A 12,654-nucleotide genomic window follows, 5' to 3' on the forward strand; every position below is an offset into this window, starting at 1 on the left:
GGACCGCGGGACCCCGGGACCCCAGGGCCGCGGCACCGGGATTCTTGCTTCGCGCGCTGGATGGAGCCCAAACTCCCGAACGCAGCCTGCCATGCGACCCCTGAGTGCTGGGCCGCCCCCGGACTCTGGCCTGAATTCCCCTCTGCGCCACCGTTTCCCCACTTGAGATGGGGGTCACAGTGAACCACAGGAGTCGTGTCTTTATTGATGGGTGAACTACTCGGCAGAAAAAAAGTCTGATTTCTCTGAAATGACAAGGTCCCCCACGTCTGCAACCCAACCCCCCGCCCACACACACACAAAGGCACAGCTGGGGATCTTGGAATTGGACCCATCCAAGTGAGAGAGGGTGCGAGCCCCGCCCCGCAGAGCAGCAGCAGGTGGAAAAAGGCCTCTAGCAACTTGCTTCTTTACCCTTACCCCAAATGTTCTAAGCACTGCCACCCACCTGCCCTCCCCACCCCTGCACTCTTCACCTTCAAAACTTCTCAGTTGCCTCTGGTCCCCGCAGTTGAACTTGTCTAGCGAATGTCTCGGCTATCCTCTTCACTCCCCAGCTTCCTCCTTGGGGGCCTGTTGTTCTCTGTCTCAGATTCCTCCATCCTTACCACAATCAGAGCTTGGAGAGGCCATGCTGAGGCTCCCAGCTCAAGAGGGAAAGCCCCCTCACAGCTCGGGGATGAGGCGCAGAACCCTCGGATACAGAAATTGTCCTCCCGCCTCTCCTGATTTGCCACAGCCTCTCTCAGAGCAGAGCAAGAGCGGCCAGGCAGGAGGTGGTGCCTGGAAGTCTGAGTTGTTTCACTTCTGAGCCTCAGTTTCCTTCTACAGAAAGTGAGGAGGGGACGTCCCTGGTGGTCCAGTGGCTAAGATGCCGCGCTCCCAATGCAGGGGGCCCAGGTTCAATCCCTGGCCACCGAACTAGAGCCCATATGCCGTAACTAAGAGTTCACATGCCGCAACTAAAAAGATCCCGCACGCCACAACTAAAGATTCCACATGCCACAACTAAGACCCAGCACAGCTAAATAAAAAAGTATTTTTTAAAAAAAGTGAGGAGGCTAAATAAATAAGGGGGGAAATGTGAGGAGGCTAGATTCCTTCCATGCTTTGCATTATTTTAAATAGCAGGAATCTTATTCAAACGAAATCTTATGTAAAACTCCACCTTGCAGAATGTTTATTGCCTTGATTGAAGTTGAAACGAGGGTCCACCACCCCCAGTTTCCACAGCACCAGGAACACCTCAAGGACCACACTTTGGAGTCACTGGTAAGACTATAGGAGGCTATACTGACAGACGCATGATGGCAAGGAAAGCAACTATGTCTTTTCTAGGGAAGATAAGTCACTGCTTCCTTCCTACTGGAAGGTAGCGACTATAATCCGTGTGCCAACAATTAAATTGGCTGGTTCTTCTCTTCTACTTCACATCAAGTCGGGTATCACAATAAAGGCTCAGGGTGGTCCAACTTGCCAACACATCTGTGTCTCCCACCCTGACATCTCTGGGAACTCCAAATTTGTATAACCAACTCCCTACTTGACATCTCTATTGGGCAGCCTATCAGGTATCTCGAAATTGCCCTAGCTAAAGCAGAGTTCCTCGTTTACCCCATAAAGCTACTCCTCCAGTTGTCCCTGTCTGAATCAATGGCATAACCAGCCAATTGCTCAAATTGAAAATTTGTGTCATTTTTGATCCCTCCCATATTCAGTCCATCAGCAAGTTGGTTTTAAAAAACACACCCATGGGCTTCAGGAAGCCACAGGAGGATTTGAAGAAGGGGCGAAATGTGAAGGGAGTTCCTTTTTTTTTGCGGTACGCGGGCCTCTCACTGTTGTGGCCTCTCTCGTTGCGGAGCACAGGCTCCGGACGCGCAGGCTCAGCGGCCATGGCTCACGGGCCCAGCCGCTCCGCGGCATGTGGGATTTTGCCGGGTCGGGGCACGAACCCGTGTCCCCTGCATTGGCAGGCGGACTCTCAACCACTGCGCCACCAGGGAAGCCCGTGAGTTCCCTTTTAAAAGATCATTTCAGTTGCTATGTAGAAGATGTATTTTAGCCAGGTGAGAATGAAAGCAGGTGACAAGTCACGATCGCTTTCAGTTCACTGCTGTTGCAGTGGTCCACATGTGAGATGCTGGGCGGTGATAGTATATATGGAAGAGAACTGGCTTGATGCTGGATGTGTTGGGGTTTTTTTGTTTGTTTTTTTAAATTTATTTTTGGTTACGTTGGGTCTTTGTTGCTGTGCATGGGCTTTCTCTAGTTGCTACGAGCGGGGGCTACTCTGCAATGTGGTGCACGGGCTTCTCATTGCGGTGGCGTCTCTTGTTGCAGAGCACGGGCTCTGGGCGCACGGGCTTCAGTAGTTGCAGCATGCAGGCTCAGTAGTTGTGGCTCGCGGACTCTGGAGCGCAGGCTCAGTAATTGTGGCGCACGAGCTTAGTTGCTCTGCAGCATGTGGGATCCTCCTCGACCAGCGATTGAACCCGTGTCCCCTGCATTGGCAAGTGGATTCTTAACCATTGTGCCACCAGGGAAGTCTGATAAACTCTTAAAGTAACCACAATTTTTGTCATTTTATTTGGAGACCTCTTCACTTAAATACACAGAATTGGCCCCAGCCTCTCTCAGCTCCTGAAAGGCCCTTGGTTAGAGATATGCCACAGTGGGTAATTATGAGAAATACAGGGCGATATACATTAGTATATATTAGTGGGTAATTTAGGTACAGCAATGCATTAAACAATTTTAGGGGGTACCATTAATAGGATGGGTGCATGGCTTTTTTGGCAATACAATTCCCCCAAAACGTATCCATTTATTTCCAATCTGTCCCATGTGCCGTCAACATCAAAAGTTATTTCCCAGACATTTCAAACTGTTTTCTTTTCTTCCTTGCCCCCATAGTTCTTCTTCCCACCCTCTCTCTTAACTTAATGGTGGCTACCTTGAGGTCAACTAAATTAATTGTCTTGGATGGAAAGGTAACTGTCTATAACTCTCAAAACAGATTAGGTTATGCTGTGCTAATGGAAAATCCCCAAACCCCAGTGGCTCAAAACAACAAAATTTATTTCTCACTCATACTGCGTGTCCACTGGGGGTCACCAAGCAAGCTGTACTCATTATAATAACTTAGGGGCACAGGCTAATGGAGGCAACATTTTGATACGTGCTTCTTTACTGCAGAGATAGGGGAAGGAGAACCTGGTAAATTACATCCAAGCTCTTAAAACTTCTACCAGATTCCGAGAAGATGGGGGGCTAGGTTGGTGGCTGCATAGCTTTTGAATCTTCCAAAATTCTCACAGAGCAACTACATAGAAGAAAAAAAAAAACCCAGAAAATCCATGTACATTTACAATAAAACTAGGTGACAAGGTTTCCCCCAAAACACCAAAATACAAGCAAATGGAGACAACTACAAACTATCAACAGCAATAAAAGATTCATGGACTAGCATCTGTACAAGGGGAAGCTGAGGAACAGGGTGGAAGAGGTACCTGGGAAAAACAGAATCCCAAAATAGCTAAGAGATATTCATTGGAAAGCATGGCTCAATAACTTTAGAACAGTAGGTGAAACTAGGAGGGTTTTTCTCCAATGCAACAGCAAGTGAATGCAAAGGGACTCTGGTAAGAATAGAAAGAGCTAGAACAGTCTGTCCCTGTGAACTCTTAAAACTGACCAGCCAAGCCTCCCTTTTAGGTCAGGCTCCTCCAAGGAGGAGAAACTTCTGGAAGTGGAACCAAAATCAAGCTGGATAAGATGTTTTACTTCCAGCCATCATGTAGTAGCTGGAATGGTATTTGCCCTTTGGAGCCGTAACAAGAAAACTGGACAAAATATAGGAGGCAACTATTTATTTCTGGACCTTGTACAATCCTCTAATCCCTGGGGGGCGGGGGGGGAAAGACAGTCAAAGTGAGGCTTATGAATGCCCCTGCTTTCTGCCTGGAGACAAATTCCAGTCCACAATGCAGGAAGTGCATCCCAAGCAGAGCCTGGCAACCTTGTCGAGTTGGGGACAGAGAGAGAGGTTGGAACTCGGGAGATGGGGAAGGCTGCAGCAAACTGAAGGGCAGAGTCCAGAGTGGAGGGAGCTGCAGAGAGAAAGCTGGAGGTCTTGCAGAGGAGTCTCCTTGGGACTTTTGCTGAATTCTAGGTTTCACATACATAGAATGAAAACTCCATGAGGTGAGGGAAGCAAGCAAGCAAGCTGAATAGCTCCAAGACTGGCACAGGATAGTTTTTAGTTCTAACCAGCCAAAGTGGAAAGTCCTCACTGAACACCCAGGACACTGAGAGTAAAGACTCAGAGGGTTACTCCATGGCAGTGGAGCTAAACTAGCCCTAGAATCAAGGCTACTGTAAGCCCACACTACCAAGCCTTGAAATGATCAAGCTGATCTATAAGTAACCTAAATACCTACCAGACAACAGGCCAACACTTTTTAAAGGAATTTAACAAATCTGGCACTGTATAATAAAAAAATTTAATTAAAAAAATTTTTAATTACTAGATATGAGAGGAGACAGGAAAATATGACCCATCAGGAGAAAAATCAGTCAATAGAAACAGAAATGACATAGATGATGTCATTATCAGTCAAGGATTTTTTTAAAGCTATTATAAATATGCTGAAAGATTTCTGGGAAAAGTGAACGTAATGAAGAGAGAATATATCTCAGAAATGGACTTTCTAGAGAGAAAATAACTAGTGTCTTTCTAAAAAAAGATTAATTAGGTGGAATTGTCATTTTTTTCCTAATGCGTGATCTCATCTTCATTACTTCTTTTTTGTTCACTAGTTTATTATTATTACTGCTTTTTGAGTTGTATTTTTAATTCATTTAACTCTTACACTTTTATTTGTATCAATGTTACTGCATTTTAAAGCTATACTTCACCTATCACTGCTTTAATTATATCCCAGAGATTTCATTATGTCTTTTTTTTTTTTTTTGGCTGCACCACGCGGCTTGCAGGATCTTACTTCCCTGACTAGGGATCGAACCCAGGTCCTGGCAGTGAAAGCACTGAGTCCTAACCACTGGACCGCCAGGGAATTTGTTTTTTTTTTTTTTTTTTTTGCGGTACGCGGGCCTCTCACTGTTGTGGCCTCTCCCGTTGCGGAGCACAGGCTCCGGACACGCAGGCTCAGTGGTCATGGCTCACGGGCCCAGCCACTCCGCGGCATGTGGAATCTTCCCGGACCGGGGCACAAACCCGTGTCCCCTGCATCGGCAGGCGGACTCTCAACCACTGTGCCACCAGGGAAGCCCGCTCAATCATTTTTTTAGACACTCTGTAATTTTGGTTTATAGTTTCCCTTTGCCCTAGTACTTTCATAGAAAGTATGGATGGGACTTTAAAAAATATTTTATTAATTTCTCATTCTATTCTATTATGATTAAAGAAGATGGTATTATTTCTGTTTTGTGGAAATTATAGAAGTTTTCTCTGTGGTATATAGCAAATGTTCATTTTTTTGGTGAGTGAGAATAATAGGTATATTCTCTATTATTTATTTATTACTCCTTATTATAAGGTGCAAAGTAATCTCTTCAGAAGACATATAGATTCTGTTGGAATCTACAGGTGGGAATCAAAGAATTTCATTTAAAGCTGACAAGCCAAATCATTGAGACTGTAACATTCATAACTCGTATATCTTCACTGTGAATCGTGGCTTTTAGCATTACAGTGTCCTTCTTTGTCTTGTCTTTTTCCCGAATTCTACCTTGTCAGATATTGAAATTGTAAGCTTTGCTTTTTATAATTTGTATTTGCCTGGTATATTTTTGTTCACCCCTTTACTTTTTAGCCTTTCTGGATCACTTATTTTAGGTGTGTCTCTTGTAAATAATAGACGGTAAGATGTTAGTTTGTAAGCCAAGCTGAACTTTTTTTTAAATGATGAGTTTTCATTTACTAATACGACTCGTATGCTCGTCCTTATTACAGTCACTCTGTATATGATGCTACATTTACTCCCTTTTTCCTTATTTAAGCGTTGATATTTGGTTTGTCAACTTGAAATGGTATTCTTTGACTTGCACATATTGCCTTTGCAACAGAGCTCTTTGTACTGTCTTTTTCCTTCTTTTTGATTTATTTAGTTATGTTACTTCTACTGTGTCAAAGCACATGCCATTTGATACTCTTCTTCCACCCTTATCCCCACTTTCATGTTGGTCTTAGATCTAAAACTATTCAAGGCTCACTATGAGTCCTTTTGCTGAAGTTTCCCCAATTATCTCCTAGCTGGATGAAGCTTGTTTTAGTAGAATCCTAAGGGGGTTATGAGTACAATATTTCCTGAGCTCTTTTTAAACATCCTTGATACTTAAAGGGCAGCTTAGCTGGACACAAAACAATTGGTTCATATTTTTTCTTTGAGTTTCTTGAAAATGTTGCTCCATTGCTACTTGCTTTTTGAAAAGTTTGTTGCCAACCTCATCTTTCCTGTGTAAGAGACTAGGCCTTTTGGCCTAGAGAATATTCCCCCTCACCTTCAAAGTGTAATAGTTTGCTAGGATGTGTCTCAGTTGATCATTCTGGGTCAATTTTCCAAGTAACAAGATAGGCCCTTTCAAGATATAGATTCAGGAACTTCCCTGGTGGTCCAGTGGCTAAGACTCCACGCTCCCAATGCAGGGGGCCCAAGTTCTATCCCTAGTCAGAACATGCCGCAACTAAGACCAAACGCAGCCAAATAAATAAATAAATAAACATACTTTAAAAAAAGATATGGATTCAGGTCTTTTGTTTTCAGGAATTTCTCTTGGGTTAGTTTTAAATATTAACTCTGCTCCATTGTCTTATATTTTTGCTTCAAGAGCTCCAACTTTAACTGTGTTAGTTTTTCTTTGCCTGTCTTCTTTGTCTATCATTTTCTTTCTGGGCCTTTCCAGCTCTTCCTTTATATTGTTTTTGCTGTCTTAGCTTTTTAAATTCCTATCTTCTATATGCTTTATGGTACTTGCAGTCGTTCCTATTTTCATTTGGGTATGTTGTAATGTAGTCTTCATTATCTAGGGTGATTTTACCTTTTTGTTCAAATTCTTTCCCAAGTTTGGTCAGTTCTCTTTCCATATACGCTGTTGCTTTTTCATTTTTACTCTGAGTTTCTGAATTTCTGATCTGTGGTATTCTTTCACATCCACCATTGTTTTTTATTTTAAAGTTCATGTTGGAGGGTTGTTATAGTTTACCCTCTTTGTTCCTTTTTATTTGGTGTATTTCATTAGCTTGAAAAGTTATGATTCTCACTTTGTTTTCTTCCGTATTTGTATAAATAGTGAGTTCCTTTTTCTATTTATGTTGACGTCCTTGTAATAATGGGCAACTCTATGGGGGCAGGGGTAAAATGGGGAATGGATTGAGTGGCTTTCTGTTTCTTGATAGAAAAGAGACCTTTTACTGTTGGCCAATAATGTAATTTCTTTAATAAGTAATGTCTAGGTGGTGGTGGTGGGGAGAGTTGTCTGTTTTCTTCTGAATCTTTTTTTTTTTTTTTTGGTGGTATCGGGTCTTAGTCGCAGCCTGTAGGATCCTTCATTGTGGCACGTGGGCTTCTCCCTAGTTGTGGCGTGCGGGCTCTAGAGTATGCAGGCTCAGTAGTTATGGTGCAAGGGCTCTAGAGTGCACAGGCTCAGTAGTTGTGGCGCACGGGCTTAGTTGCCCCGTGGCATGTGGGATCTTAGTTCCCTGACCAGGGATCAAACCCACATCCCCTGCATTGGAAGGCGGATTTTTAACCACTGGACCACCATGGAAGTTCCTCTTCTGAATCTTTGACCTGCTGTTGATAGGCTGTTATCTTCAACTTCTTATTTCCCTTTTTAAGCCCGAAAGGGACACCACTCCCTTTCAAGATGACTTCATCTTTCTCACAAGTGATATCTCTGGTCCTACTTATTTTCTAAACCCCTTCCCTTGACTTCCCACTAGGGTAGTCTCTGTCTCTGCTCTGATACACTAGGTCTCAAAGCTGTTGCAGCATTTTTCTACTCTGGGTGAGATCACAAGTAGTTTGGTTTAACTGAAGTCCCAATATAGGTGTGGGCCTGCAGCAGAAGAAAAATCTGGAGGATTTTGCAGGAGGCAGACTTTCTATGGAGGCTTCTGCAATAATTTGAGCAAGGAATGAAGTAAAACAGGGAGGGATGGAGAGAAAGGAACTGCTTTAAGAGTTACCAAAGGAATAACAAAAACCACTTGGTGACTGATTTGATGTGGGAAAGCAGATATCTGAGTTCTGGGTTTGGGTTCCTGAATAAATGAATGAATGAATGGTTGGTGGTGCCAATTCACTGAAACAGGAACTCTGGAGGAGGAGGTTTGGGGAGGGGCAAGGGAAGATAAGCGGAGTCTGGGGCTTCCCTGGTGGCACAGTGGTTAAGAATCTGCCTGCCAATGCAGGGGACACGGGTTTGAGCCCTGGTCCGGGAAAATCCCACATGCCACAGAGCAACTAAGCCCGTGCACAACAACTACTGAGCTTGCGCTCTAGAGCCCGTGAGCCACAACTCCTGAGCCCATGTGCCACAACTACTGAAGCCCGCGTGCCTAGAGCCCGTGCTCCACAAGAAGAGAAGCCACCGCAATGAGAAGCCCACTCACCACAACAAAGAGCAGCCCCCACTCTCCACAACTAGAGAAAGCTCAAGCGTGGCAACAAAGACCCGAAGCAGCCAAAAATAAATAAATTAAAATAAATAAAAATTTTAAAAAATGACTCAAAATTAAAAAAAAAAAAAAAAGGATAAGTGGAGTCTGAAGTACCCCTGTGAGAATGCTGGCTGACTCCAAGGAGAGTTCTGGCTGGAAACATAGAGCTGGGTGTTATTAGTATATAAGTAGCAGTTGAAGCCCAAGGCTAGATGAAATCATCCAACAAGAGAGGACAAAACTGGAGGGAGAGAGGAATGAGAACAGAGATTTGGGGCCCAGCAATCATTAAGGAGTAGACAGAGCAGAAGTAACAGTAAAGAAGAAAGAATGAATGATAGATCAGGAAAGTAGGAGAAAAGTTGGAGAGTATAGCTATCAGAAAGAAGACAAGGAGAAAAATAATTACTGCAATGGATTAAGACATATAAAGTATGTTAAATGTATCCTATTGATACTAAAAATCTAGTTGCTGTTAGAGGATGCTTGGCAATCAACTCATCATCCTGAAAACTAGTGAATAAAGAGGAAAGAATCTATTTATTTTGCTTTGTCTCTCCCATTCTGCTGATTTAGGTCCCGAAAGGGGAGAAGTCACAATTTTTATTGGACATATCCCAGGCTCAGTGTTATCTTGCCTCCTGGGATAAAAGAGAGGAAGAGAGATGCTTTCCTGCCCTGGGCACAAGGGCACAGGGACACAAGCTGTGTTCAGGAGCATGTGCTAAGGTGGGCTTTAAGGTGGTCCTGGGCAGGCTGGAGCACCGCAAGGAGTCAGGTGGGCAGGCAGAGCTGCTTAGAACAGGGAAGAGGTTCCCTGCTGTCCAACGCCACGTCTCCAAGTGGAATGAGTGAGACTGGGCCTGTGGAATTCACTCCGGAGGCCCCCGGGTCTGGGTCAGGATTCTCTGCTCAAGCATGGCATACCGCTGGAGGAGGGCGTCATAGACCTGGAGGGGTGGAAAGAGCAGTTTAGGATGGCAAAGGGAAGGTGCTCTTACATCTCTTTGCAACTTGCAATTTAAAAAATTCTACATCCCATGTACTTGCAATTTAAATTTTTTGCGGGCAGAAAAAAGAAAGTGTCAATTCACAAAAGAGGAAATGCTAGTAGTTCTCAAACCTATAGTTTAAGATCTTTAAAAAATGCAAATTATGACAAGAAACCAGTTTTTGTCATCAAATCTACAAAATTTTTAAAAATTCTGATGAAGGTACCTGGAAATGGCTGTTTCATTGCACAGTTGGTAGAAGTTGGTGGTGCAACCCTTTTGTAAATCAATTCAACTTTATATTTGTATTAAGGGGCTTGAAAGTGCCCATTGCTTTTGACCTAGTTATTCTACTTCTGCAAAGCTCTCCTAAGGAAGTAATCCTAAGTGTAGGGTGCTAGGCCCACCAAAGGTCCTCTTAGACACCACTAAACGTTCAGACTCATAAGACTACCATGGGCCACACCTTGGCCCTCAAAAGGATACACTGGAGAAACACGCGTGTTGGCACAGTGGCTGCAGGAGACCATGAACAGTTTGCACAGGTGTCCAGGAAAGGGTATCTCTGCCTCCCTTCCTTCTTCCCTCCTTGCCCCCCAGGTTACAGCTCAGGTGCAAGGAGATGAAATCCACATCTTACAGGTGCAAGAACCACCCTGGCTTTGAAACCTCACGCCCCACAGGAGTATCCCTTGTTAACAACTCCATAGACAAGAGCCATGCCCGTGAGAAGTCACTGCACTCAGGGAGCCCTAAGTATGACTTCCCCTTAGGTATTTATGTTTTCCCATTCCAGATGCAGTTTCCTAACTCAAGGCCATTTTGACATAGCAATGTTGCCTGGTAACACTGTTGACATTCCACTTTTATTGAGTCTCAAAGGAAGCAGAGCTAGAACATTAACCAAAAGTCAAATTCTCATGCAGAATAGGCAAAGGTTTTGTTAACCCTTTACCCACATAGGGTTAATTATAATAATTGAAAAACTAGAAGCAACTGCTCTAAGACATGGAAAATGCTCGAGAAAATATGGTTCATTAGCCAGATAGAATATTATGCAGTCATTAAAAATAACATGGGGCTTCCCTGGTGGTGCAGTGGTTGGGAGTCCGCCTGCCGGTGCGGGGGACGCGGGTTCGTGCCCTGGTCCGGGAGGATCCCGTGTGCCGCGGAGCGGCTGGGCCCGTGGGCCGTGGCCGCTGGGCCTGCGCGTCCGGAGCCTGTGCTTCGCAGCGGGAGAGGCTGCAGCAGTGAGAGGCCCGTGTACCGCAAAAAAAAAATTAAATAAAATAAATAATAATAACATGTATGTCCCTGTGCACCTCTGCAAATTGCATGATGATTAGTGTCAGTCCATTCTGGGTGCTATAACAAAAATACCATAGATTGAGTAGCTTATAAACAACAGAAACTTGTTTATCACACTTTTGGAGGCTGGGAAGTCCAAGATCAAGATGCCAGTAGATTCTGTCTGGTGAGAGCCTGATTCCTAGACAGTCATCTTCTTGTTGTGTCCTCACATGGGGGAAAGGGCCAGAGATCCCTCTGGGGTCTCTTTTGTAATGACACTAATCCCATCCTGAGTGCTCCAGCCTCATGACCTAATCACATTCATAAATTCCCACCTCCTAATACCATCACTTTGGGGGTAAAGATTTCAATTCATGAATTTTTTAAATTAATTTTTAAAAAACCCAGTGGAGGCTAACACAACATTGTAAAGCAAACATACTCCAATAAAAATTAATTTAAAAAAATGAATTTTGGAGAAGTCCAAACAGTCTGTAGCAATTAGGAATTTATTTTTTTATGTGCCATTATCTCCCATTATATCCCAAACACACAAGAGATGGTGTGTTTGGATTCCTAGAGCTTAGCATAGTGCTAGGCACACAGTAAGAACTTAATAAATAGCTGTTAAATAAATGACTATGTGCAAACCAAAAAAAAAAAAAGTATTTATACCTTTAAGAATATAAATTCTTAGCATAGTAAAAGTTTGTAGTAAAGAAATGTTTTAAAAAAATGGTAATAATATAACATGTAAAGATGTCAAACATGAATATTTATGACAATGTAAACACAAATAATATAATAAATTGTACACTGTGAAAAAGAAAAGAATATAAATACTTACACTGTAATGTAGAATTTTTAAAGCAGGCTATAAAATTATATATACAGTGTGCTATGTAATAAAATAAAACCAAAACCAAAACCAAAACCAAAACCAAAAAACCAACAAGGGAAAAAGGACCAGAAAGAAACACAATCCCACATTCTTCCTCTTCATTCTTTTTGTTTAAAGCTGTTTTCATCTGTAGCTCTGTAAGCCTTGCACTTTAGGTCAGCACATGTGGTCTTACAGACAAGCAACACAAGGCTGGCCAAGGGACCCAGATTTCCTTGGGACTCACATATACCACCAGGAGGTCATGCCAATCCCATTCCTTCTTAATTTGGTTTAATTGGCTCCAAAGTCAAGGCCTTTAGTAACTGATTATGCAACTAGGGCCTACCCTTGGTGCAGTTGGAGCAGCTCTGCCTGTGAACTCAGACCTAAGAGGGCTGTGACATTCTCTCCAAGGAGGAAATTGTAACATTCAGTAGAGCCTACAGGGAAAACACTCTTACTGTTTTGAGTTTCCACTTGAGCACACAGGTGCCACAGAAAGCAAACAGGATGTTGTCCTGCTCTCAAGGTATTTACAATCCAGTCCTCAAATAGGTCACTTATGCCAACAATCACAGACTGTCCCTTCTTGCCACCTGGTGTTGAGAAGGATTCCGAGGTTACACTTGGGTTTAATGGTAAAGAGTTCCATGAGCTATTAGTGACTTTGGTCATGGGCAAGCCAGGGAGAGTGGCGGTACACACACACTGAGTATCTCCCTCCTGTAATGAGGCAGCTACAGCTGTTTGTTGCCCTAAAGCTTACCCTCACTACCTTCTTCCTTGCTGGCCTCCTTCTAGAG

The 12,654-nt window shown here is 43.5% G+C and overlaps 1 protein-coding gene across 1 annotated transcript in view; it reads right to left on the reverse strand.

The window, feature by feature from the left end:
* Positions 1-9,558: 9,558 nt before the first annotated feature.
* The window catches only part of XYLB (xylulokinase), a gene marked incomplete at its 3' end in the record, with an annotated part of 42,946 nt that continues 39,850 nt past the window's right edge, over positions 9,559-12,654 (reverse strand). Inside the window, exon 19 of the mRNA XM_079712135.1 lies at positions 9,559-9,636. Coding sequence (XP_079568261.1) covers positions 9,559-9,636 — 78 coding nt within the window. The remainder of the gene's footprint in view (positions 9,637-12,654) is intronic.

Source organism: Hyperoodon ampullatus, assembly GCF_949752795.1.
Source record: "Hyperoodon ampullatus genome assembly, chromosome: 10".
Taxonomy (NCBI): Eukaryota; Metazoa; Chordata; class Mammalia; order Artiodactyla; family Ziphiidae; genus Hyperoodon; species Hyperoodon ampullatus.